We start from the raw sequence: 27,995 nt of genomic DNA, 5'->3' as shown, positions 1-27,995 counted from the left end.
CTGCCATGTCCACTTGCTTTATTTCTCATTGTTTACAAAAGTTAAATGGGACCTGTTCGGGGCGGGGAGGGGTGTGTCAGGGACCCCTCCCCGCTGGGGTGGAGAAGGGGCAAGAGGCTAGGGGCATGACAGGCCCGCAGGGAGAGTCCTGGGGCCCCTGGAGGGGAAGGGACGGTTCTGTCCCCCATTCTGCCTGCTGTCTTTAGAAGGCCCCAGACACCATGCCAGGGCCCTTGGGGCTGCTCAGGTTGGGGGGCGCGGTCAGGGACGGGCGCCACCCCCAGCGTCAGGGCCCCGGCTTCTCGGATCCATTGCTGCTGCTGCTGCTGCTGCCGCCACTGCTGCCAGCTCTGGGCAGCCCCTGGGCAGGTGGCGGGGACAACCGCACACCCCTGACGGAGGAAGGCACCTCAGCGGATGAGGGGTGCTGAGCGGTCATTGGTGACAGTGGGACGCAGCTTGACAGTGGCAAAGGGGTTTGTGCCCCTGTGGGGAGAGAGGGCAAGGAGAGGGGCCCAGGTCCCCAGCTGGCTGTGGGTCCGGGGAAGGAGGCTGGACCCCTGGGCCATGTGCCCACGCCCGCCTCACATCCCCGTCACGTCACCTCCCCTCAGCACCCCCTTACCTCCCTCCACCGGCCCAGTCCCCCATGGCCGTCCTGCTCCAGGACTTACCGAGGGAAGAGCTCTGGGGGGTGCTGCTCCCAGGACATAAGTTTCTGCCATGGGGACAGAGGAAGGGCCGAGTTCGGGGGGGAAGGGGCAGCAAGCTCCTGCCCCTCCCTCTCCCAGGAGGGCAGAGGACTGGACCAGAGGTCCCCGCTGTGCCAGGCTTCTGGGAAATACAGGCCTGGCGTTCTGAAGCCCAGACTTCTGTACCTCCTCCAGGGCTAACCAGGGCTCCCAGGACAAGACTGTGGGACCCCATGGGGAGGTGCTCCCTGTGCTCCCACCCCGCCCTGCCCCGCCCCAGCCCAGGCTCTGCCTCAGCACTCTGGTTGGCCCTCCCTGGAGGCAGGGAGGACAGCCCTCTTCCAGGGCTCCCCAAAGGACACCTGGGGTTCCAGTCCCTGAGGTGGACACATGGCCCACCCTCCACCCCAGAGTCAGAGGCCCATCCCATTCGCCCTACACAGATGGGCGGACTAAGGCTCAGTGGCCGGGTCCCCTGCCAGGCATAGAGGCAAAGCAGAGGGGTTACCTGGTCTCCAGTCCCCCTGCCCACAGGGTGGGGACAGCCCGGGGGAGAGGGCTCACCTTGATGTCACTGGACACCCCCATGCTGCCCATGCTACTTCGGCGGCTGCCAGGTAAAGGCGTAGCTGCAGGGCTGGGGGCGCGGCTCGGGACCCGGCTGGGGTTTCGGGAGCGGGGCTGGCCATCCCAGTACTCCGAGGGCGCTGTGGAGCTGCCCGGCCGGTCCAGGAGGTCGTCCAGACTGTGGCTGCCCCGGAGCGGGTAGGACCTAGGTCCAGAGAAAGGAGGGGAGGGAAGGGGTCAGGCCTCATCTGCCCCTGGGTGATGGGAGACTGTTGGCTGAAGGGAGTCCTGAGAGGAGGCAGAGGGATGGACACAGTGACCCTCACAGGTAGAGAGATGGGGCCCTTTCTCCAGAAGCTAAAGGGGGCTAGGCCCACTCAGGACTGCAACTCACAGACGCCCCCCCCCCCCAGATGGGTGGAGTCACCCCCCACTGGAGTCCCCACCCTTGCCCCAGGTCTGACTACCCAGGTACCTGGAAGGTAGCTCATTCATGGGGCTCATGGGGTTCATGGAGGTCACAGGGTTCAGGGCGTTCATGGGGTTCATGGAGGTCACTGGGTTCAAGGGATTCATAGGGCTCATGGAGGTCACAGGATTCAGGGCGTTCATGGGGTTCATGGAGGTCACAGGATTCAGGGCGTTCATGGGGTTCATGGAGGTCACAGGATTCAGGGCATTCATGGGGTTCATGGAGGTCACAGGATTCAGGGCGTTCATGGGGTTCATGGAGGTCACAGGATTCAGGGCATTCATGGGGTTCATGGAGGTCACAGGATTCAGGGGGTTCATGGAGGTCACAGGATTCAGAGCGTTCATGGGGTTCATGGGGCTCAAGGCATTCATGGGGTTCACAGGCATCTCCTCCAGTGGCTTCACATAAGCCTCAGGGAACCAGCCGCTCCTACAGGGCAGACCAGAGGGTCCCGTTAGCAAAAGGCCCAACAACAGAGGCCCAACACTGCTGCTAGAGCCCCTCAGGCAATCACTGGGCGCTGCTGGTGCCGCCTTGGTCCAGGGACTTTGCCAACAGCAACTCAGTTAATCCCTTAAAGGAGGTCTTTCTTGGCATTCAAGGCCACCAGTCCAGCATCATGTCCCACCAAGGGCTGAGGCCCCTTAAGAGGAGGAACTGGAGGTCCAAGAAGGAAAGCAATGTGTCAGAGACATGGGGTGACTGCTGCATTCCCTGTTCACTGAGCACCCACCACGTGAGGACCCAGAAAGTCAGACACAGTCCTCCTGCTCCCTGGAGGCTCCTAGCCTGGCCAGACAATGGACCCACAAACAGATGACAGCAGGGTGATGGCAAAGGGCAGGGGTCCAGAGGAAGGGGCACCCAAACCAGTGCTCTTTCCTTCTCAACCCAACCACCACCCCCTGGTTCTGGTGACCCTGGCACCCTGCTTTTGGAGTCTTCGCCTGGCTGGAAGCTCATTACTACACCTTCAGAGCAGCCGGGGTTGAGGGAGAGCACTACGGTCAACACCCCTTAGCCCTTCACGGCTGCGCAGAACCCGTCAGATTCTTGCAGAGCAGTGGAGAAAACGCCCTCCAAAAAGCCGCCTTTGACTCCAAAACCCAACCAACAACGTTCTTACCTAAAGCTAACTGGACGCTACTGCAACTCAAACCGACGGAATAAAACCACAGCAGCACATTTTCCTTCTGCTGCCCGCAAGTGCCTGCCGATGGTAAAACCTGCCACCGTCTCCCCTAACCCGTGAGTCCCAGAAAGATCAACGAAGTCCCAGGAGAGTGGTTTGAGAGCACAGGTCTAGAAGGTATTCTTTAGCCCAGGTCCCCAGGAAGTTGGTACACACCTGCTGCGGGGACTTTCAGGGTGGCACCCTGCTGTCCTCTGGGGTGGATCTGCAAAGCAGGTGTTTCTGCCACCCCTGTGCTTAGCCATCTGTCTACCCGCCAGCCTGTCCTTCCATTCCTGACCCATGTGGTCACCTGCCATCCACCAATCTGTCCACACACCTGTGTGCCTGTGTCATCCTGTCCTTGTCACCTGTGCCTCTGTCCACTCACCCACCCGCGATCCCCGTGGGCAGCCTCCCACGGACCACTGATTAGTGTATCCACTAATCTATCCATCACCACTTGCCTACCCGCCTGCCCCCACCTATCAACCCACTCGTGCATCCCTCCGATCACCCATCAGCCTGTGCATGCTCCCCACATCCGTACATGCCCCCATACCAACCACCCATGATGATCCCCACATTCCCACCCATCTGTCCGTCCACTCACACAGGACCCCCCCCCTACCCACAAGACCGCCGCCTCATCCGCCCTCCTGTCCACCATCCCCTGGCCCACAGGCCACCCGCATGCACTGACCCCGCCCCCTCTGCAGTCACGCCCCTACTCCTGTCCTTCATTCCTTCTCCATCAGCAGGAGTGGGAGTGGGCTCCACAGATGTCTCCTGTCCACAAAGCCCGGTGGGGGCACTCCCCGTCCCCAGCAAGCTCCCACCCTCCCCGTTTCCCCCTCTCTCCTTCGCCCAGGCCTGCTGGCGACGACAGTGGACTTCCCATTGCCCCCTCCCCTGCGGTGCTGAAACAGACCAGCGTAGGTTCTCTAACGGCTGCCACTGCGCGGGACTGCAAGGAGGCGCGCCCGCGGGGTCCCCGCACCGCCTCCGGGCCGGCTGCGGAGGCCCCGCGCCCCACCGTCCCTGCACCAGAGCTGGGCGCTGGCTGGCACTACGGCTACAGAGGGAAGCTGCCCCTCCCTGGCGGTGTCAGGTGCGCAGTGCGTGCGCCGGTGGTAAGGTTTCTGTCGCGCTCCGCGCTTGCGAGAGAGCCTTTCCATCCCCCGTCCTCTAGCACCCAGAACCGGTGAGGAGGCTCTTCCTACCCACCCTGAGTGGATGAGGGGACTGAGGCGGGAGCAGGGGGAGATGGGAAAGGGGAGAGATGTGCGGGGCCCCAGGGGGCAGCGGCGGAAGCCTCCATCAGGGAAGCCTCAGTCGGAGCTGGGCTTCGGGGCCCCCGGGTTCCCCTTCCAACCCACCCCGCGCCCCCAGGCCCCCACTCACGCGGCTGAGCCCTCCAGCTTGCCATAGAGCCAGCCGTTCTGGGCCTCTGGCACCAGCACCTCCACGACGTCTCCGGCCGAGAAGCGCAGCAGCGTGTGGTTGGCGCCCTCCGAGTGGGAGACGAGGGCGCGGACTCTCCGGGCGCCCCCGCCGCCGCCGCCCCCGCCGCTCGCCCCTCCCGGGCGCCCGCCGAAAGAGTTGGAGCGGGAGCGCTGGGCGCTGCTGGTGTAGAGCGAGGCTGCGGAAGTGGGAGAGCGCATGGCACGTGGGTGGGAAGTTCTGCCGCGCGTCTACCCTCGTTCCCTCCTGCTACAGCGCAATCTCTTCCTTTCCCCAGTCCCAGGACCCCCACCCAGTGTCCCCAGCCCTCCCTCTGCGTTTGGGGCACGGGGGTACTCACAGGCGGACGGCGTCCGGGGCAGGGACCGGCGGTCTGGCTCCAGCTGGGACGCGGACCTCGCCTCGTTGGGCTCGGGGCCGTAGGAGCCGGAGCCGTGCCGGCTGCGGGGGGAGCTGAACTCTCCCAGAGGCCTCTGGGGCTGCGAGGGGAGATGGGCAGGGGAGGGTGGGGCGGGGAGGGGCGGGGCCGCGCGCCCTAGTCCAGCCCCCACCCCCACTCCCAGATGTCGGCGTAGGGGTTCACGGGCCTGCGACCGAGCCACCAGGGGGGCGCCGAGGCCGCGCCGGGGCGGAAGGGCCAGCTGGGGGGCGCTGCGTAGAGCGGCACCCTGGGGGGATGGAGGCTCCAGGCTGAGGGCCTCAGGCCCCAGGGCCCCAAGGAGGGTGCCGGGGACGGAGGGGGCACAAATGGTGGAGGGGGCACGAATGGTGGCGGGGGCAGGAGTGGCGGCGCAAATACCGGCGGGGGCGCCCAAGGCCTCACCATGTCCAGGCGGGTGGGCGTCAGGCGGCCCGAGGGGTAGGGCGGCCCCAGCACCGGGCCCAGCAGGCCTGGCGAGTGGGCGCGAGACGGGCTGCTGCGGCTGGCTTCCGACTGCTCCTTCCACAGCACCACGCGGTTCTGGAGTATCCCTCGGGCCTGGTGGGGTGAGAACACAGGGGTCACCCAGATCTGAGCAGCCCCTAGAATCCTGAGGATTCAAAAGTGGCACCATAGACCTGGGGACCTGGGCCCTGCAAGTTGAGGAAGGAACAGATTTTCCAGCTGTTAGGAGCTGAGATGGTGGTGGTGTCACTCTGGGCCACCGTCAATCCTCCCCTCTTTTGTCAAAGGCTCCGCAGTTCTTGAGGAGCTCCCTTGCCCCCTCTCTGTGTCCTCTGGGCAGAATTCACCCACTGTCCCCCACACAGGAGTACAGGTAGAACCTCGGCTGGCCACTCAGGTTGCTCCATCCTCCTGGCTACAGTGATGGACTCTGGGATGGCACTTACCCAAAAACTGTGACCAAAGAATCCAATCCCAGTACTCACCCTGGAACCATCTGGAAAAATACATTCTTGCACCCCGTGAAGTTTGCTAAGTAGGCAGTGTGAAGCCAGCACAGGAAACTACAACTAAGCAACAGACGACAGCAAATATCTGATGACACCATGTGTGCTCCTGGATCCAGCTATTCCTGAAACCCTTAACTTCCCAGTAACTAAAGTAATAAGTACCTTTACTGTTTCAGGCAGTCAGAGCAGTGTCCTAAAGAGGACTTTCAAATGCAGTTTTTCCAGTGTACCCCTGTAGTCTACATAAGCACTGCCTTTGTAGTGTACCCAATACACGGGCCTCTAACTCTGCTTGAAGACCTTCAAGGACTCAAGCACAGTAGCTGGCGGGAACAACTTGGGGTGGTGGGGAGCGGAGGGCTTTAATGTTAGACCTGCTGTGCATATTAATCATGTTCTTAAGTTTCTGTATTTTATGATTCTCTGATATCCCCAGGGTCTGCCTATTCCTGGAGAGACTGCCCCTCCCAGGGCTTAGATGATTCCTAAGGACAGTAACCAATTGCCCCTCAACATGCCTTTTGTATGCAAACCAGTCAATCAAAATCTATATTCCCAACCCCTTCCTTTAACTCACACGTGGAGCCAGTATTTCCCTGGTCCTAAGTCAGCCCTCTAGCACGGAGCCCACTGAAATTACTCAAAGTAGCCATCCCGAACTGGCTTACACTAGCCTACCCTGCTTTGCCCGTTCTTTCCATGGAAACCATAATAAACATCTGGGCCACGATTTCCTCTCACTCCTTCCCGCCCTTGACCAGCACCCTGGTGCTTCCCCATGTGGCCCTGTGTGGCATGGCAGGACCCCTTTTCTTGGGAACTATGACATGTAATCAAACTTTTCCAACAGTATCAATCTGTGTTGTCACTCAGTCACCTCGATAAATGAAATCCCAGATACAATCAAAACACTGCTCTCCAGTTAGAAAGGGCTCTCCTTTCTTCTTTTCAAACATTCTGCGCCCCCTCCCCCAAGGCCAAGCTCAAGACTGTCCCCTTAGGAAGAGTAAGTTTCCCTTTGTCAAGCCTTCACTCTGTGCCAGGCCCAGCGGTAAAGGCTTCACCTGCACGATCTTATTTGAGTCTCACAACAGCCCTGGGACATACGTATGTGCAGAGGGTCAGAGTGGTCAAGGACTGCTCAAGATCTCGCCTCCAGGAAGCAGGGAGAGGCCTGCCCCTCCAACGAGTACTCCCTTCCCCAGGCCGGCTGCTGCAAACCTCTCATCATGACCTCGGGCAGCAAAACAGGCTCAGAGCCTCATGTTACAGGAGCAACTAGCCCAGTTGGTCACGAGGGCCACTCCCTGTTGCCTTACGTTAACAACTAGCAAAACACCACACACCGAAGGTCTGTGAGCTTGTTTCAGAGGCGGAAAGCGAAGCGAGACCATAAGGTTCTTCACAGCATATTTAAAAAAAATTTTTTTTTTGGTCTAGGTTCTGGGAGTGATGGCCACAGCACCAAGTCTGGTGTGAGCAGCACTCGGTCCTGTCTGCAGGCACTGTGGCACGTACCTGGGAACGAACACCGTCCAGACAGACTTTCACAACCACAGAGGAGATCATGCGAAAAATTTAAAAGCACATATGGAGTGGAAAAGCCATTTTAATCATGATGTTATAGAGTGGGGGGGTCCCCCAAAACCCCCAGAGCCTGTGGGTTGGGGGATGGGGAGAAGGGAACAGCTTTTAAGATGCCTTTGCATATCTATGGCTGGTAGCTAGTGTCTCAGTTATGCAAATGATTTGGCTCTTCCAAGGCCCCAAGGAGATGGGAGGGGTTTGGCCATGTAATGGTGTGGAAAGAGCACACAGAGACTGCGCACGGTTCTGTGAATGGTCAGAACTGGTTACCACGCCCACTGCATCACAGGACGCAGTCAGGGGTTTAAAAATAAGGCGACAGGCATTTTAGAGGAGGAGAGGAAAGCCACATGGTTTGCAAGGAGGGCAGAGAAGGAACTCCATGCGGCTTTGAAAGGGCAGAGAGAGAACCACGCGTGATCCAGTGCAACACAGCACAGGTTTTCCTGGACTGTTATACGGAGGCTGATGACATCGTACCCCAGATCCTGAAGGAGACAGCTGACAGATAAGGAATGGGGAACTTCTGGGCATGGTTTTGGCTTCTAGCCTTTTGGGGAGCAAGGGAAGTGCTGGATCCCATGGGAGAACAAGGCTCTGAGCTGAAGTGCTCACTGCCCTCCCCGGGTTGGAATATTGTAAATAGACACCTGTTTTCCCCAACACTACAAGGCGCCACGGGAAAGAACCCTCTTTCGCTCTGTAACAATGATACAAACCCCATAAACTAAAAAGAAGGGACTAATAAATTTGACTAAATAAAAAAACATTTTTTAATATGGCAAAACCTACAAAAAGCAAAGTCAAATGATAAATGACACACTGGAAAAATATTTGCAACTCATTACCAAGAAAGGTTAATTTCCGTAACATATAAAGAGCTCCTACAAACTAATATGACAGATGGAGGGAAGGACACGGGCACGTGACAGAAAGGAGAGCCAATGGCTCTGAAACATGAAGACACGTCAGCCTCACTTAGGAGACAAGTTTCACGAAACATCGCACTGAGATGCCATTTCCCCCTTTCTCACTGCGAAGAGCAGAAAGTTTGCTCACACTGTTGTCAAGGAAACAGGGACTCTCACACATTGCTGGCGGAAGTGGGAATTGCTACAACCAACGCCTACATCCGGGGACTCACAAGTTCCATTCCTGGGTCAGACAACATGTGACCTATGCCCCACACCTGGGGGGTCAGGCCCATTCAAGCCCCGGGCACCCGGCAGGAGGCTGCCAGTGAAGGCACGGGCTTCCTTCTTAATGTGGGAGGTTAACAGGCAGAAGGGAACTTCCTCCCAAAGGAGATACACAAGCGGACAGTAAACCCACAAAAAGATGGTCAGCATCGCTACACATCGGGGAAATGCAAATCAAAACCATGACGAGCTAGCACGTCACACTCACCTAGGGTGGCTGCAATCAAACACAGACAGTAACAAGTGTTGGCAAGGAGGGGGCAACATTGGAAAATGCAGGGACGAAGTCATTGACGTAGGAGCGGGTGGTGGGAAGGTGGTGGTCCCAGGGCCCCTGGCTGCTCCTCCTGCACACCCATCAGCACCCTCTCTCTAGGGGTCAACAGCTCGGCCAGGCCAGGCAGGCAGGCGAGTCCACATGCCAGAAGGGCGGCTGGGAGGTTCTGGCCCCTGTTGGACCTTCACAGAAAAAGGGCCGGACACAACTTTGACCCCTGCTGGGCTGGCAGAGGCCCAGGCAAGGACTAAGACTAGGGGTCTAAGGGGCGCAGCTCATAGGGACACACGCATAGGGCAACCTCAAGTGTCCCTCCTGAGTGTGGCCTGGGAGGGGCTGCTGGCTTTCCTGAGTTCCAGGGTCCACAGGCTGAGGCAGCTGCTGCTAGACTACAAAGTGCCATTCTGTAATTTAGAGACAGATGTCTCTTCTGGATGGACAGAGCCTGGTAGGCACGCATTTGATTAGAGGACGGCCTTTTTATGAAAAAGGAAAAAAACGAAAAGGTGCTCCTTTCTCCAGGCAACTAGTCCACACCTGCGTGTTGGGCCCGGAGGGCAGAGCCCGGCCTCTACTCTCGGCCAGGCACCCTGTGTGAACTTCCCAGCAGCCCACCCTGCAGCTGGTCTCCGTCCCTGAGGCCGAGCAAGAACTGGTGCCACAGGAAGACCGGGGGCATTGCCAGCACCACAGCCTGAGCCCTTGCAGGTCACCTCAACCCAGAGTGGGAACGGGACTGCGAGGAGGAAAGGAAAGAAACAAGGGGACCTGATGGTCATGGAGGGGGACTCGGCAGACCACTCAGCCAGCTGAGGGAGGGGGGTGATAAGCTTAACATGAACTTGATAGGAGTACTTGTTGTGTAAGAAAGACCTTCACGCTCTGGCTGGTGTGGCTCAGTGGATTGAGCACCAGCCTGTGAACCAAAGGGTTGTGGGTTCGATTCCCAGTCAGGGCACAGGCCTGGGTTGCAGGCCAGGTCCCTGGGTGGGGGGCGTGCGAGAGGCAACTGCACGTTGTTGTTTCTCTCCCTTTCTCCCTCCCTTCCCCTCTCTCTAAAAATAAATAAATAAATCTTTTAAAAAAAAGAAAAAGAAAGAAAGACCTTCGTACGCAGCCAGAGCACAACTTTAAGATTTAAAATTGAGCAGATGAAATAAAAGAGAGGACAGTCCTGTTGAGAACAGACTCAGTGGTCTGACAAGTCAAGGGGAGAAATATCTCAAAAACCAAGAAGTGAGGGTCAGGGAGGATCCCGGGAGGAGTACAAGCTTTCCCAGGCCTCATCTCACTCAGAGTACCAGGAAGGGCAGGAAAATCCTCCCGGTGTCCTCTTAGGGGGTGGGAAGCAATGGAGTGAGTGGTGGCGGGTCAGTGTTTTCTGGAAAGGATAATAAATAACTACATGTGATGACGAGGGTCACAAAGTGAGGTCGCCACGAATAAAAATACAGTAGCCTTTCTAAATGAATGAAGGGAAGGGGGACGTATAGTAACTCAGCCAAACTGACAAAAACAGGGAGGGGAGAAAACGAGGAAGTGAGCACAGTTAAATCAAGTTTCCCAAAAAGAATGAGGCAGGTGTGTCGGCTGCCAGGTGAAACGGAACGGACCAAACTCCTCTGTTAGAGGACAGATGAGCTATATTTCAGTGACAGAAAACACACTTAGAGAGAGAAGAGGAGTAGGGAGGACAATGTTACCCTCGGACAAAGGGGAATTAAGTGCGTTAGACTGGATTACGAGAGACAGGGGGCACCTGCGTGGCAGAGAAGGTCCAAGAGTCATAAACCCGACCGCGCTAAACAACAGCAGCTGAACCCGCAAAGCAAACCCCGTTAGGAAAACAACGAGAAACGAAGAATCCGACTGGTCTAGCAAACAGAAAAAGCCAGTGCATAGAGGACTTAAGTGATAGGATGAAATTAACTGAATAAACCTGTGAATCAACGACTTCGTGAATGGCAAGAGTCTGCAAACGGGAATGAAAAAATGGTTCATACACGAATGACTAAATGCACAGATTAGTGAAGGAATGTGAGAATAAACAAAATCATGCGTGCATAAGGAATATCTGATGATACAAATAAACACAGATATGAATAAACAAAGAAATAGATGGAAAGTAAATACACAAAATAAATATCTACTGGGGAAGAAAGAAGGAAAAGGAGGAAAGGGGAAATTCCGCGCACAGCCAGCTCAGGAGAGCACAGCCCCCCACGCAGCTCCGTTAGCTGCCCCCCAGCCCCAGCTCACCCGACCAAAAAACTGCAGGAAGGTATTGGAAAGCAGCAGGTGCTTCTCGGCCAGGAAGCGGTAGCGCCGCTTCTCTTCCAGTTCAGCCGCCCGCTGGCTCTCAGAGACAAAGGCCTGCATCTGTGCGTGCAGGCGGTTCACGCTCTCCTGGGGGAGAAGGGGATTCTGGCTGGAGGCAGGGGGTGGGCCGCAGCCTTCCCGTCCTTCCTGACCCAGCCACCTCCTCCTGGAGGCCCCCCCTGAACACCCAGCCCATCCTAGCTCCTGGGCCTGCCCTCTCTTGGGCAGCTTCATCCTCCTGAGCCTGGGCTCTGGGTCCTCCCCGCCCCGCCCCTGCCCCCCCAGCTCCTGGTGTCTGCCCCATCCCTTTGTCCCCAGCACCCAGCTCAGGGCCCAGCACAGAGGTGGGGCCCAGGGATGCTGGTTTTATGAAAGTGCCAGTGAGCTGCTTACTAACCCCTACTTGGGAGGGAAGATTCTGAAAAGAGACATGAGCTTATTAAAGGAGCCAGAAGAGGTGAGAGGAAGGGAGATGGAGGTTCTGAGACGGAGGCCAGGGAGGGGAGGAGGGACTCAGGAGGAGGGCTGGCCTCAGCCAGGGGGCAGGATGATAGTTCAGTTCAGTCAGGAGGGAGGGGAGGATAGTGGGGCTGCGGGAGGGTGACACCTTCGCTACCACCTGCAGGAGCACAGGACTGATGGCCTCAGGTTTGCTCAGTGAAGTGGAGAAGCAAGAGAGGTGCTAGGGTTTTGGCGGGGAGCTGGGGCACCTGGGGAGGGCCAGGAAGTGACAGGGAAGGAGCCATGCTGAGAGGGTCCCAGAGTTCTGGAGTTCCCACCCCGCCCACCAGGGGCTGGCTGACCTCAGCACAGAGGCTTCAGCAAGCCACGCTCCTGGAGTTGGCCTGGTGCCGGCTGGCGGAGCTCAGGAGGGTGTCAGAGGGTCCCCCCAGAGGCCAGTCACGTCCCCAGCCCTCGCACCTTCATCTCCCGCACATTCTTGTCCCTCTTCCGTTCCATGCGCCACAGCTCAGACATGCACTTCTCCAAGTTGGCAGCACGGTGGCGGTACTCCATCTCGTAGTGCTGGCGGCTGTCCTTGGGTGGGGCGGAGAGAGGAGGGAGACCCCCATGTCAAAAGCTGTGGCTGCCCGGCCTGGGGGCCAGAGCACTGCACGGGGCCAGAAGGGCTCAGCTGGGAACGTGTACGGAACCCGGGGCCAGGCAATGCCCAGCGTTGACCTCGGCGTGCCCGACTGTCAGACGGGAGGAGGCGGCCCTGCCTGTGACGGGCAGGGGGCCAGGGGCAGTGGCCGGACTCACTTTGATGAACTGTATGTCCAGCTTGGTGTTCTTCTCCATGTGCTGGATCAGGTCTCCGTGGAACGTCTGCACCTGTGCGGAGGGCCGGGCGCGTGCTCAGGGCGGGCCTTAGCTGTGGGGGTGGTGTGTGTTCCCACGACCGGTGAGAGGGAGGCGGCTGACCATCTGGGTAGCCAGGAGGCCAGGGAAGGCTACCGAGCTCAGTCCCAGATAACTTAGGTCCTAGTTCTGGGTGTGTCTCCAATCTGCTCTGTGACTTTGGACAAGTTGCTGCCCCTCTCTGGGCCTCAGTGTCCCCTTCTGTAAAGTGAAGGCTTGGCCAGATTCTCTCTAAAGTCCAGCCTTATAAACCCGATGAGCTTTGGTTCTGTGGGTCTCGGCGGTCACCTAGCACATGCCCCTTGTGTCCACGGCTCTCTGCATTGTTGGGGCATCAGACCTTAAATCCTTCCCGCTGCCCTCTTTGCCCTTCAGTTCAGACTGCACAAGGAACACAGAAAAGTGAGCATCTCTCAGCCCAATGCCACTTTCAACTCTGGGGACCCTCCACCTCTGCATGGATCCTACGCCCTGCCACAGGGGTCTCCATGCTGTACCGTGGGTGCTCTGTCCCTGAGGGCATTGCCCAGAAAAGGAATGCTGGTCATTTCCTCCCAGGATGCAGACAAAATTAGTAAATATGGAAGTTCTGAATTGTAAGTTTTTCTTCCACAATTGTTTCCAAAGCCTTGGTAATTGCTGGTCTGTAAGAGAACTTGGGTGTGGTCTCCCCAGGACTGGCCACGCCTGAAACCAGCGCACATGTGGTGGGGTGTGGGCGTATGGGCGTGTGAGTGTTATGAGCTGTGCTGAGTACACATTCCTGCCCGATGGAGCCCCTTTTCTGCTGGGCCCAGTAGGACGTGAGGCGTCTCGGCCTGCATCTATCTGCGGGGCCTCCCCGCAAGGAGGCGCCTCACCTGCTCGGGCCCTGCCTCCCACTGAGGAGCCAGTTCGGGTTCCTGCTTGAACACAGACCGTGGGCTCCTTCCAAATGTCCCGACAGAAGCCACAAGGCCATGGGGGATGCAGGGCTGGGGCAGACCTTCCACACCCAGGCAGATGTGTAACCGGATCACTAATCAGGAGGGTGACTGGTCCCCGGAGAGACACACCCGAACCACCCTGAAGGCCACAGAAAATATTTAAGATGCACAAAAGCAACACACTGGCAACACCTTCGTTACTGCATAGCTGGCCTGCCGAGACCAGGTGGGCTGTCATGAAGGCAGGCACGGGAGGCAGGGGTGGCCCTGCTGCGGCTGAGAGCCCCGGGAGGCCATGGTGCAGGAGGGCTTTTCAAACATCCTTAAACTACTGCCAGCAGACACGTCGGGGCTTTCCGCCTTCCTCTCAATTCCATCTACCTCATCCCACTCCCCATTCCCCGGAAACACGGCCACCGAACACGCCGCCTTCCCTTATACGACGTCACTCAGACTTCCAGTCCCGTGACCCGAGTCATGCCGTGGAAATGCGCGTTAGAGCAGGACAGAGAAAGCATAATGCTTCCCATGGCCGCGGCCTGGCTGGGATTGCAGACAGGGAAGGGGACACAGCCCCAGGAGGCCCCCATCAGAGGGGGCGTGGGCACCTCTGGGTTAAGCCCCCATCAGGCTCCTGAAGGAGTGGATCTGTTAAGAGCAGGACACTTGAAGTGGACTTTGAGCTCTTGCTGGAGAGGAACTGTCTATAATTAGCAGGTGGCTTCTGCAACAGGAAAGTCACCAACTCCAGGGCAGGCTGAGGAAGTCCCGGCGGGTCAGGACGGACCCTGCCTTCCCTGCCTCTGCCTCCTGGCACGTCCTTCGTCAGCATGTCCTGTAAGCTCCTCAGCAGCAGCGGGGGCAGCTCCACTGTGGCAAACACGTCCCTCACGCCCTACTGTATGGTCACTCCAGCAACCCAAGAAAGCCTTCCGCCCGCTCTCCAGGGAGACGCCCTTGAAAGAGCCGTCTCTGTGGGCTGACCCCAAAGCCTTTCCTCTCGGTAGGTCCTGAATCCCCTCCCCTCAGGGAGGCCCCCCCCATGCCAACAGAAATTCTTTAGTCAAAGCTGTGGAGACTCCACGCTGCTAAGTCAGTTCTCGGCACTGATGGCCTGTCATCACCATTGGATGCAGCTGACCATCCCTCCTCCCGAAACACCTTCGTCCCTCGGCCTCCAGCCTGGCACCCTCTGTACCCCCACCTCCGGCTGCTTCTCCTCTGCCTTCTGCTGATTCCCCCTCATCTCCGATCCTTGTCTGTTTGTTTGTTTGAATATACTTGGTTATTTTTATTTCTTTTTTCTTTTTTTCCCCGTCACATCATCGATTGAAGCGAAACAGCACAGCATTCTGCCGCGTCCCCCAAAAGCGGGGTTCTCACTTTGCCCTTCCTTGACGGCTCAGTGGGTCATTAGCGAAAGGCCCGATGAGTGCTTTTAAAGGGGGTATTTTTTTCTTTTAATTTTTGATTTATTTATTGTTTTTCTTTCTCCCTGATCCTTTAGCGCGGAGTTGACCCAGAGCTCGGGCCTTGGGCCTCTTCCCTGAGCTGCAGCCCCCACCTCTGGGAGCTCATACAGTTCACACGCTCACGACCCCCAGATGTGTGTCCCAGCCCAGACCTTGTCCACGACCTCCAGTCTCGTCCATGCAGCTGAGGATTCCACCTCTCTGGCTGGTTTTCTGATCATGATCATCTCACACTTACCCTGTCTGTAACTGAGCTCCTGATCTCTCCCCTCCGCCCAGATTGCTCCACGTTGTTTTTCCCACCTCAGCTAATGGCAACGCCACCGTTCCAGTTGGTGAGGTTAAAACCTTGGAGTTACCTAGACTTTTCTCTTTCTTTTGCAACAGACATCGATCCTTCAGAAAATCATATTGGTTCTACAGTCAGTCTTATCTCTTCTCAACACCACCACCGTGCAGCCCTTTGCAAGCACATCGGCCCTGCCCGAGGCCACTGCAGCAGCCTCCCTACTGGTGTGCCTGCCTCTGCTCCTGTCCTCCGGTGCTATTTTATTCTTAGCACAGGAGCCAGAGTGATCCCACTAAAATATAAGTCCAAACGAAAGCAATAAGAACAGGAACAAAAAAGAAATAAAATGTAGAAAGTCAAACAATGAACAAGTGGAAATGATATTCTAAAATGTTACTTACAGAACTAATTCCTGGGACTTCCGGCCAAGATGGAGGCCAAGACTGACACGCTCCGTCTCCCTCCACAACTAAGAAGGACTACAGCTACCGCAAAACCAGCAATAACCAGAAGTTCCAGAAAATAAAGTTACGTGGAAGTCCAACATATGAAGTTATAAACAAGTGGTGCTTGTCTGGACAGGTAGGAGGGGCGAAGCCGGAGCGGAGTTCAAGCTGTGCTGTTGGCGGCAGCAGCGATGGCAGCAGGACGGCGGGAAGCACAGACACCCGTATTTAAGGGGAGGCGAGAAGCACCTGGGGAGCACCCCAGGCTGCAGACCAAACCTGTCAGCTTGTGATTTCAATACCAGGGAAGGAAGACCCCCATTGCCTTGGACTGTGAGGCCCAGAGGGCGTGGGGATGGAGGAGGAGGCTCCCGGTCTCTCAGCGGAGAGAGAACGGCAGGAATCCATCTTGGACCCCCACCCCCACAGAAAACGCCACAGTGTGGTGAGACCGGTCCCCCGGTTGTGACAAATGCACGGGGCTCCGCCCCCTATAGCGTAGGAGGTGTGACAGCCCCGCCCAGGAAGCAAAGGTAACACAAAACTGTCAGGATGGCACAGATCATGATAGAGATCCCGGTGATGCAGCTGACCAGACAGCAAATATCTAATCTAACGAAGCAGCAGATAGGAAATCTTTCTGAGGCTCAGTTCAGAGCTTTGGTTATAAAAATGCTTACAGACCTCACAGCAAATCTTAAACAAAATGGGTAAGGAATGAAGGCCAGTCCTGCTGAAATGAACAAAAACACATGCGAAACTAGTGGTGAGGGAAAGAAAACCAAGGATCAAATCAACAAATCGAAACATAGGGAAGGAACAAACAGTCAACCAGTGCAGAAAGAGGAACAAAAAGTGAGGAAAGTGAGGAGAGGCTCAGAAACCTATAAGACAGCTATAAGCGGGCCAACATCCGAATCATAGGGCTGCCAGAAGGTGAAGAAGAAGAACTAGAAAATGAAAAATTATGTGAAAAAACAATGAAGCAGAACTTCCCTAACTTAGGGAAGGAAATAGACTTACATGTCCAGGAAGCACACAGAGTTCCAAAAAAAACTGGACCCAGGGAGAACCACACCGAGACACATTATAATCAAAATGTCAAAAATTAAGGATAAAGAGAGAATCTTAAAAGCAAGAGAGAAGAGAATTACATACAAAGGGGTCCCAATAAGGCTATCAGCTGATTTCTCAAAAGAAACTCTGCAGGCAAGAAGGGACTGGCAAGAAATATTCAAAGTAATGAAAAGCAAAAACATACAACCATGATTACTCTATCCAGCGAAGCTGTCATTCAGAATAGAAAGGCAGAGAAAGTGCTTCCAAGGACAAAGTAAAATTGAAGGAGTTCATCAGATCCAAACCACTGTTATATGAGATGTTAAAGGGACTTATTTAGGAGAAAGAGGATCAAAACTATGAACATTAAAAGGAAAACTGCATCACAACAACCAACAACAGAAGCTAGGATATTGAAACAAAGGCAAACTAAGTAGGCAACGAGAGTGGGAAAAGAATTATAGGTATGGGGAACATTTTGGGGGAAGGTCAGCAGGGAGGGGGAAGAGGGGCAAGGGAGGGAGATGGTGCAGGAATTAAGAAGCATAGTAGGAGGGAACGGAGTAGACAGGAAGATGTTGAGAAGAACTATATGCACAACCAATGGGCATGGATTAAGGGGGTGGACAATTGGAGGGAGGGGGGTCACTGGGTGGAGGGGAACAAGGGGAAAAGAAATTGAGACAACTGTAACAGCATAATTAATAAAGCATATTTAAAAAATAAAATAAAATGTCACTTACGAATGGCTTCAAAAAACATCAAATACCTAAAAATAAATCTATCAAAAGATATGAAAGACTGCTACACTGAAAATGACAAAACAGTGCTATGAAAAATAAATAGGCCCTGGCTGCTGTGGCTCAGTGGATTGAGCGTCTGCCTGTGAGCCAAGTGTCACTGGTTCGATTCCCAGTCAGGGCATATGATTCGGTTGCGTGAGTGAGAGGCAATCACACAGTGATGTTTCTCTCCCTCTCTTTCTCCTTTCCCCTCTCTCTAAAAATAAGTAAATAAATAAAACAAAACAAACAAATAATTTTTTAAAAAGTAAAAGAGAAATAAATAGAGAGGTATCCCATGTTCATGGATCAAAAGACTTGCTATTGTTAAGATGACCATTGTTGGTAGATTAATATAATCCCTATCAAAATCCCAGCAGGCTTTCTCAGAGAAATTGACAAACTGATTGTCTAATTTATATGGAAATATGAGGGATCTTGAATGGACTAGACAATTTTGAAAAAGAAGAACAAAATTTTTAGACTACTTGATTTCCAGACTTGCTATAAAGTTACAATAATCAGTACAGTGTCATATTGGTATAAGGATAGACAAAGATATTGATGAGCCAAGGTAGAGAATTCAGAAATGGACCTACACATATAAGACAGATCAATTTTTGACCAAGACACCAAGTCAATCGAATAGGGAAAGGGGAAATCTTTTAAAAATAGTTCTGGAACAATCAGATACCTGTACAGGAGAGAACAAACCCTGACTCCCTCTCACTTTATACACAAAAATAAATTTGAGATGGATCATAGAAATAAACATAAAGCCCAGAGTATAGAGCTTCTACAAGAAAACTCAGTAAACTAGCTTTACAATGGCAGTAGATGAAGATTTCTTGGGTAGGAGACAAGCACAAACCACTTTTAAAAATTGCCAAACTGGGCTCCCTAAAAAATTTACCATGTTACCGTCAACAATAAGGGTAACCTGATTAAAAATGGTCGAAAGACTAAACAAGCAGCTCGTGAAAGGAGATGTACAAATGACCGATAAGCCCTTTGAAGTCATTAGTCATCAGGATATGCAAAATACAACCACAGTGAGGCCTCCCATCCCACACCCATGGGAACTGCTAGAACAAAAAAGCCAAACTGCATCAAACATTGGCCAGGATGCAGAGCGACAGCAGCGTTCAAACATTGCTCGGGGCAGTGCAGGCTAGTGCAAGAACTTCGGAGAACTCTCTGACAGTTTACGAAGCTAAATATACGTCAGCCCTATGACCCGTAATTTCCACTCCTAGGTATTCACTCGAGAGAAATGAAAACATATGTACAAGAATGTTCATAGCAGCCTTATTTCTAATAACCCCACTTGAAGCAACCCAAATGACCAGCAACAGAAAAATGGATAAGCAAATTGTGGTCTCTTCATACAACGGAACACGCAGCCATCAAACAAAACGAAGCACTGATACGTACAATGACATGAGTTAGACTTACATACATTATGCCGAGTGAATGAAGCAGGACACGAAGAAATACATACTGTACACTTCCATTCACAGTGAGTTCTAGAACAGGCAAAATTAACCTCTAGAGAGAGAAACGACGCAGAGGTTGCCTCTGGGTGGGACTGACAGGAAAAGAACAAAGGGAACGTTCTGGCCTGATGGAAATCGTGTTTGGCCTGCACAGGGGTCGCGATGTCGAAACTCATCAAGCTCAGCACTTAAGAACGAGGTGTTTTATTGTACATAAATTTTCCCTTGATAAAAACGAATTTCACACAAAAATGAGTAACAGAAAATCTCTGATGTCAAATCAGAGTGATTATGAGAAAAAAGAGAACTGGAATCAGAAGGACAGACAGCCCTAGAGACAATGAAGGTACAGCAGAAAGACGGGCCCACAAAACAGACATCAAGAAAATGATACAAGACAGGAAGGAAACAACATGGATATGAATTAGAAAACTTCAGAAACGGGTAACAAGACTCAAGAGGGAATTAGAAAGTTAAAAAGAAAAACAGAAGTCATGAGGCAACACACAAGGAGGTGAGAAACGCAGCCAAGAATGCCGGAGGAGAAGTATAAAAGAAAAAGAAACAACTTTAAATAAAAAAGAGACAAAGAAATAGGGAGAGATTATTTTGGGGGTGAGGGTGATGAAAATGTTCTAAAATTAGCGAGTGGGATAGTTTTAAAACTGTGACTATACTACAAGCCCCTGAATTGTATGCTTTGAAAGGGTGAGTTTCGTGGTATGTGAATTACATCTCAGTAGAGCGGCCATGTCTATTACATCAATCTGTATCTATGTCTCTCTCTACATCTATAGCTATATGTATGATAGGGCTCCTAGTATGGGCTCCATTCTCTCTCCAGATATTAAATCATAATATTTAGAAGTAGAGAAAAAAAGAAATAAAGAAAAAAGTAAAAATAACCAAAAGGAAGAGACATATTAAAAATAGGCTATGAAGACTAAATGTACAGATAATAGCAGTTTTTAAAGAAGAAATACAAAGAAAGGGAACAAAATAATTATAAAAACTGTAATTCAAAGGAACTTTTCCTGAAACTAAAAACAAAATATTTGAAATTATATTTTGAAAGAGTATACCACATAACAGAATATTGATTCACCCTGACCAATATCAAGATATATTCTCGAAAAATTACTAGAACTGATTAAAAGAAAGAAAAAGAAGTCTTTTGGGCATCTAGGCATAAATAAATAAATAAATAAAAAGTGATTTACAATAGAAAAAATAATCAGACTTATGAATAGCAACGTGCAATGTTAGATGAAAAACACATTTAAGATAATCAGAAATAAAAGAAAGAAAGAAAGAAGGAAGGAGGGAGGGAAAGAAAAAGGGAGGGAGGAAGGAAGGAAGGAAGGAGCCAAGGATTTTATACCCAACGAAACTGGCTTTCAGGTGTAACTAAGTATTATTACCATGTCAGGACTCAGGGAACACTGTTCACATGAGCCCTTCCTGTGGGGACTATTAGAGAACAGGCTTCAGACAGGAAAATGACAAGTGAGACACTGTCATAGGACGAGTGCATTAAATATGTAGCTGCCTGTAAACAAAGATCAATGAGGGCTAAAGGTGTGGAACAGCTCTGAGCGCTGACCAAGGAGACACAGCACAGTGATTTCAAAAGTGGGACACGCGTGGGGACAGCAAATGCAGAACAAATGTGAACTGTTTTTAGAAACCATATAGGTGGTGGTGGAGTTAGTGACTTAATGGTTGTTCAGAGACAGTGGGTGTGTCATGGGAGATGACGCTGGTGGAGAATTGTGGGATATTCCAATTATTTCTCTCTCCGTATCTTGGAGAGTTAGGATTCTTGACGGGGAACAAAGATGCTGGTGGAACAGACGAGTGCAGGAAAAATCCTGTGAGGCTGAATCTGAATGGGAAGTATCAGTATGAATGTATAAAGCATTTTATCTTTAAAGACATTGTTCATTCATCATGTATCTATAATGTGCACACATATGTATGTACCTATGTGTACGTAAATGCATACACATTACATATACATGTGCATGTATGTACATACAGCACTGGCCACTGAAAAGATCTAAAAACAATGAACTCAGCAGCAGTAAAAACCCTTAGTGCCCCGACTATGGAAAAGTACCAGGTGAGGGTGGACCCTCTTGTCAGGCGGGACAGCTGGGAAGTCAAAGCTACCAGGGTCATTCCAAAAGGACTCAGGAGCCAGACTGAAGAGGCTTCACTGCTCAGAGAGAGCACATTTTCAACTTTAAATAAAAATAATAACTGCAAAAGATTGAAACACATCAAATATGTTTAAATCTATGATCCCCAAACATACTAAGATAATTGTGCTAGTTAAAAAGATAAAGCCGGTTGGTCACCTTCAGAGGACGACAGGGCGGTAGAGGGAGGCACAAGCCTTTATGCTGCCTTTCCCCTATGAGACAGATCCCTGGGGAACGAACGGCAGATAAGGAGAGGCGAATGTCTCCTCTAGACACATCCCAGTTAGTAAGTGAAAGGGCATCGGAGTAGCAGCCTCTTGTGACTCCCAGCGTGCGACTGCGTCTGGACACACTGAGGCGCCACAGCTGTTACTAACCACGTGGCAGCAGATGGGACGGGCCTCCCGATGGATGAACCCAGCACCCCCTCCAGCCGTGCCGGAGGGATGGAACCTGAGGACAGAGGCACAAGCCAGGCTGCAAGTTCCAGACTGTGGAAACTGGCCATCCGCAGGCCCCGGGGCCTCCAACAGATGAGGTGTAAGAAAAAGAGAGACATGGAGGAGATGGCTGGGGATCCATAGATTAAGAGACTCAAACACATATTTTAAAAATTAAAATTTAAAAAAAAGAGCAAGACCAGAATCTAGTGTCTAGGGATGTATGCAAAGGAACACAGGAAGTGCCAGAGGGGTCACTTTCAGAGGGAGGGAGGCGCTGTGATTTTCATGGGGGCACATGGAGGGGCTTCTGGGGAGGCTGCAAAGTTCTGGGCCTGGGTGATAGGTTCAAGGATGGGTTTGCCTGATCATGATCCATTAAGGTTTAATATGCTCAGTGAACATTCCAGGACCTGCATTTCAGTTTACGTTCAAAATCCCAAATCTGCCCTGGCTGGGGCGGCTCAGTGGATTGAGCGTCAGCCTGAAACCAAAGGGTCGCCCATTTGATTCCCAGTCAGGGCACAAGCCTGGGTTGCACGTCAGGTCCCCAGTTCGGGGGGGGGGTGTGTGCAAGGGTCAACCACACAGCGATGTTTCTCTCCCTCTCTGTCTCCCCCCCTTCTCCTCTCTCTAAAAACAAATAAATAAAATCTTTAAAAAAGAAATCCCAAACCTGAGCAAGATCCTGCCTCTCCTTTCCTCAGCACCCTCTAACCATGCCCCCTTCCCGAGAGGAAAGGCCCCTGTTAGCGGCTGGTCATGTGCCCCCAGGCTCACCCTCGCTGTCTGCACGCTAGCCACACGGCCTCCTCGCACCCTTCCACGCGCTGCGCCCTCTGTGCAGAATGCTCTTCCCCGCGAGGCTGCCTGGCTCACTCCTCACCTCCTTTCAGCCTTCTCTCAACGTCACCATTCTAGTGATGCCGTTCTTGAGTATCTCTTAAAAACTGCACCCCTAAGCCCTGGCTGCTGTGGCTCAGTGGATTGAGCATCAGCCTGCGAGCCAAGTGTCGCTGGTTCGATTCCCAGTCAGGGCACACGACTGGGTTGCACGCCAGGTCCCCAGCTGGGGGCGTGAGTGAGAGGCAACCACACAGTGATGTTTCTCTCCCTCTCTTTCTCCTTTCCCTTCTCTCTAAACAAACAAACAAATAATCTTAAAAAACCAAAAAACAAAACTGCGCCCCTGCCCTGGCCGGGTGGCCGAACTGGTTGGAGCACTGTCCCAGCACTGTCCCAAATATCAAAGGTTGCCGGCTGGATCCCCGTCCAGGGCACACACCTAGGCTGTGGAGTCGATCTCCAGTCAGGGTGCGTACGGGAGGCAACCAATCGACGTTTCTCTTTCACGCTGATGTTTCTCTGCCTCTCCTCCTCTCCCTTCTCTCTGTCTTCCTCCCTGTCCCTCTAAAATCAACAAACATTTCCTCGGTGAGGATTTCTTTTTAATTTCGCCACTCCAGCCCTTCCTATCCCGTTCCCTGCTCTGTTTTTCTCGGTGGCCTACTTCGTACCTAACCTGTCACATATACACACACCTGCTCGTCTTGGGTTTGGTCGGGCCCCGCTCTCGGGCGGGGCAGGGCAGGGTTTTATCTGCCGGACCCCCAGCGCCCAGAGCGGTGCCTGGCAGGCGGCGGTCAGCAGCTGTCCAATGAATGAGTCAGAGGGGAGACGGCCTCCGCTGGGCTCAGCCAGTGTGGTCCTGGCCGAGGGCCCTGCCCTGTTGTCACAGCCAAGACACTGGCGCCCAGAGATGGCAGCTCTTTTTACAGAGCGGGCCTGGGTGACACTCGTCCCTGTCCAGCCCGGGGGTTCCACAAGTGACACGGAGAGCCATCAAACACAAGGACTGGAGGTCCCAGGCTGCCGGTGGGAGCCAGACTCCATAACTCCCTGCCAAGCCCCGGGAGGTGGCACCGGCTCAGTGCTCCACACACCGCAGAGTGCCTGGGGGTCAGACCCGGGGGGTGCTTTTATCAGGGATACACAGTTTCTGTTGCTAAAACTGTCTCCATGGCGACATGGTAAACAAACTGCTGAGTATTTCACGATGTCCCCAAAGGGCACCCTCACTTTCAGGGTTCCCCTTATTCCCATTTGAGAAGCACAGACTGTCATAATAAATTGAAATTTCTTTCACGACCTTCCAAGGTCCCTCATCACTGCCCCTGCCCCCACGCGGCCCTAGCCCCTGATCTCCTGCTCAAGTCTGTCCGACGGATGCCACGTTCCCACTCTCCTCTCCCTCTGGCCAAGCCCCACACCCTCTTCAAAGTTCATTCTCTCCTCCCAGTCAGTGAAGCCCTGCTCGGTGCCAGTCTGCCTCCCAGGCCCTGGAGCTCCAGAGAGATCATGTCCCATTAGAGATCCCACTCTTGGCAGGGACAGAGACAGGGAAGTACCCTTCACTCCTAATCATCACAGCCAAGATACATGACAGGCCCGGGTGCCAGGGTGAAGGGTGTGTACTTATTCATGTCACTTAATCCTCTCAAGAATTCTACAACGCAGTTATTATAACTGTCTCCACTCCACAGGCAGGTAAACTGAGGCACAGAAAGGTCACGTAGCTTGTCCAAGGTCACACAACCAGTGACTGGTGGAGCCGGTGCTCTGGCTGCAGAGAGCCCACTTTCTTATCTACCACGTGCTGAGAACAGATGGGAGCATCTATTGGATCCAGAGGGAGGAGGGACCAAACCTGCCTGGAGTCAGGGAGGCTTCATGGAGGAGGGGGCAACCGTGCAGGATAGCAGGAGTGGGGGCTTTAGGCTGAGCAGATGGCAGGACAGCAGCCTGGCAGTGGAAAGACCAGGCTGCGTCTGGCAGGTGCAACTCTCCAGGGTGGCTGGGCTGCGAGTGGGGGGTGGGCGCCCCCAGGGCACTGCCAGGACAGCAGGGCCTGCAAGTCTTCCCTGAAGATCCCGGATTTGGTGCTGCAGGCAGCAGGGGCTGGGAGGGTTTTTCTCACGGGTGGGACAAGGTCAGACCCCGGCTGCACTGGGAGAGTGGCAGGCAGGGCTGGAGGTGGGGAGGGGTGCCTGGGCCACAGCCCTTTCTCTCCTGGCTCCTCCACTCACTCTTTGATCTTGGGCAAGGGGCTACATCTCTGAGACTCAGTTTCCCCCTCTGTAAAGTGGAGACAGAAATGGCACCTGCCTCCCAGCCTCCAGCCTGGAACAAGACATCACAGATAAACGCGTCCAGAGGAGCCCAGCTGGGCCGGTGTTGTAGCATCACTAAGGGCCTCAGGAAGCCCACTGAGAAGGTATGCAGTGGGGCGGGGGGTAGGGGGGACCTCCAGGCCAACACTCACCACCACCTCCAGGTCAGAGTTCAAGTGTCGCTGGGTGTCCGACATCTGCACCAAGATCTCACCTATAGGCCCAAAGAACAATGGCTTCATGAGGGGATCCTGCCCTGCCCACCCTCTTCCTGCCAGAAGCTTCCAGAAGGGCTTGCATGAGGCTGGGTTTCCCGACCAAAGTCCTGGGATTTCCCATATGGCTCTGGGACTCAGGCAGCACCTGTCCCAGCCCTGCAGGGAGCAATAGGGAGGGGCTCTGGCTCCAGAAGGAGAGTCTGGACTCTGGGCCTTGGGCTGCAAGGCCTGTGCTTTTGGCGGGAGGACTTCCTGGAAGGGCAGGACTATAAAAGCAATCCCCTCGGGACCCCAGAATGAGGGGCAAGGCAGGTCCCAGACCTGAGAGGAGGCACCAGGAAGGCAGGCAGAGCGTCTGGAGCCTGGACTGCAGGAGGAGGCCCGGGGTGGGGGGTGGGAGCTAGGAGGAGTGCACCCCAGGCTCAAAAAGGTGTGTGTGGGGACAGTGGAAGGGGAAGCCCCTTACCCAGAATCTGTGACGTGGAACTCTGCAGGGCCTGCTCCCCGATCTTCTGGATGGCACTGAAGTACACCTCGGCCGCCTCCGACAGAGCTGTGCGGAGAGAAGGAATGGGTGCAGCGCCCCCCTCCAGCTGCCCCCCCTTCTGGAGACCCCTCCTTTCACCAAGAGAGCGTGTCTGGGGGACCCTGTGGGGTCTGGCACAGGTCCATGTGAGAGGGAGAGGGTGCCCTGGGTGGCATGTGATGTGGTCAGAGGTAATGGGGGGGCGGGGGTTACAGGCACCTGTGTGTGCCCATCAGGGGCGGCGGGCACAGGTGTAAGGGTGTGGAGCAGGGGCAGGTGAGGAAGGCGCTCCGGGTGCTGGTGGGGGGAAGCAGACTTTGACTCTGAGCAACTAAAACTCAGGGGGGGTTGGGTGGCATTTGGCTCCAGGTGTGTCCCTGGCCTGTCCCTCCGGCAGATGGCTCATAACCCTCTGTAGGCAGCACTGGTGGAGGGGGTGTTGCTGGGAAACGGCGAATGGCCGTCCGGTGTGGGGTGCAGAGAATATGGGTGGGGGCGTGCATGTCTGTGTGGAGGGAACTGGGGGGACGTGTGCGGCTGGGCACTCACCGTGGAAGGCCCGCAGGTAGTTGTTCCCCAGGTACACCAGGTTCTCCAGGGCGGGGTTAAACTGCTCCAAGATGCTCTGGACCCCGGGGGCAAGGGGGGGGGGGTGAACAGTGGGAGAGGAAGAAATGATGGCCAGAGGGGAGGCACTGGGCCTCCGGAGCAGGGTGCCCCTAGCCCCAGGGAGAAGACCCCAGAATCTAGGGGAGTCCGCCTAGAAACCCGGGGTCTCCCAGAACCCTGTACAGGCCTCAGAAGCCATCCCTTGCGGCCCTGTTCCCAGCCAGGGCCTCCCTGGCCAGCTCCTGCTCACACCCCTCTGCTGGTGGGACCTTGCTTCTCCGACAAGGCACCTGGAGGGTCCTCCTCCTCCCACTGGGTTGAAGCCTGCCAGTCTGTCGCCATCCCCAGCCAGGCACAGGTCAACCCGGGCCTGTGTCCAGGCCTCACTAGATGGGACACACACACTGTCACCTCAGGGCAAGGGCAGATCATGCCCCACTCAGGGAAGAGCCTTTGGGGAGCAAGCCCTGGCCGGCGGGAGAGCCCTCTGGCTGGTAGAGATGACTTAGCTTGGACTTGGGTCTTGGTTTAAATCCCTGCAGCCCCTCTGCCTCCCTCGGTGACCTTGAACAAGCTGTTTGACCCCTCTGGCCTCAGTTTTCTCATCTATCCAATAAGAGGATTATTTTTTACCCCACAGGTAGGGTGATGCGAGGCTCCCGTATGAAAGGGTCCTGCACACAGGAGGTGCTCAGTACATGTCCCTGGAGACTGCAGCAACCCCTCTGCAGCGAAGCAGCAAGGTCTAGTGGGGCTCGGAATCGGGAGGGAGGCAGAGGGACGAGAGACAGAGGGGGGCAGACAGAGAGAGAGAAACGCCCCACTCCCAGGCTGGGGGTCCCTTTGGACCCCCCGCTCCCAGCGACAGCTGCGCAGGGCCCTGTCCTGCCTGGCCCAGTGTTTGAGCACCATCTGAGCAGGGCCTGTCACTCACTGGGTAACTGCGGACAAACCACTCCCGGGAGCCTCAAGTTGGGGCTAGGGTGAATGACTGCCCCCAGAGGGCCCCACCCCCATGCCCACAGCTCAGCCTGGTCTGGCTCCACAGCGTCTTTGCCAGAACACGGCACAGCCACGCTCCCCCTGTCCCCCAGGGCTGGGACAGAGTGCTCCAGCCCTGGCTGGGCTGCACACGCGCTCACCTTGTAGATGGCCATGGTGGACCTGAAGAACTGGTCCATCTCGGGGGCCATGGAGTGGGCTGCACCCAGGTGCTGAGTAGAAGACTGGGGGTGCTTGCCGGGCAGGGAACGCTGGAGGTGGTGTGGCAGTGCCCACTGTTCAGCGTGTGGTGAAGGAGGCCGCAGAGCCGGACCTGGAGACGGAGGGCCGGCCGAGGAGGAGGTGGCAGCTTAATTATTCACCAGCCGGGGATGTCAGAACGCGATCTGGGGCGTAACCAGACCCGGCAGTGAAGGCGTCCTGTGACGCGGGCAGGTTCGTGTGACCTGCCCTTCAATTATTTACCCCTGAGCTGCGGCCGGTGGGCACGCGTGGATCAGCCACTCTCCTCAGTCACCCCCACCTCAAGTACCAGGCTTCTCCAGGCCAGCCGGGACCCCTGCCCTCCTCCTGCCTACAGTGGGTACTGCCTACCTGATTTGGCCGAAACTGCTCATCACCCTCCTCCAGGGCCCTCCCTGACAGAGCCCCCCACGGGAGCTGAACTCACTCGGGGTGTCAGTATTGTCAGGTTCCTTCTCTGCCCGGAGCCCCTCAGAGCAGACCTGCACCTCAAGGCCCCAGGCCCCACATCCACTGCTGCCTGCCCAGCTGCCCTGCCTGCTGGAGAGGGGACAGGGGACAGCACCAACTCTAACGTCGCATAGGCCTGGGGGCACACCTTGGCC

The 27,995-nt window shown here is 54.5% G+C and overlaps 1 protein-coding gene and 1 non-coding gene across 2 annotated transcripts; both read right to left on the bottom strand.

The window, feature by feature from the left end:
- Position 1: 1 nt before the first annotated feature.
- BAIAP2L2 (BAR/IMD domain containing adaptor protein 2 like 2) lies at positions 2-27,792 on the bottom strand. Its single transcript, XM_090272446.1, has 14 exons — positions 27,288-27,792; positions 26,086-26,161; positions 25,477-25,563; positions 24,945-25,006; positions 12,410-12,481; positions 12,068-12,184; positions 11,087-11,233; positions 5,193-5,348; positions 4,710-4,848; positions 4,310-4,547; positions 1,735-2,163; positions 1,257-1,464; positions 675-718; positions 2-486 (listed from the first exon to the last, which is right to left on the bottom strand). Exons 1-14 carry the CDS (start codon positions 27,336-27,338, stop codon positions 411-413), a joined length of 1,902 nt encoding a protein of 633 aa, XP_090128572.1. The 5' UTR covers positions 27,339-27,792; the 3' UTR covers positions 2-410.
- LOC150011034 (small nucleolar RNA SNORA21) lies at positions 14,747-14,882 on the bottom strand. Its single transcript, XR_016511008.1, has one exon. It is a non-coding gene; the product is annotated as a small nucleolar RNA SNORA21 (small nucleolar RNA).
- Positions 27,793-27,995: the final 203 nt, after the last annotated feature.

Source organism: Furipterus horrens, unplaced genomic scaffold (assembly GCF_987537825.1).
Source record: "Furipterus horrens unplaced genomic scaffold, mFurHor1.1.pri manual_scaffold_4, whole genome shotgun sequence".
NCBI lineage: Eukaryota > Metazoa > Chordata > Mammalia > Chiroptera > Furipteridae > Furipterus > Furipterus horrens.
The sequence above is the reverse complement of the archived record's forward strand: the minus strand, read 5'-3'. Positions and strand labels throughout refer to the sequence as shown.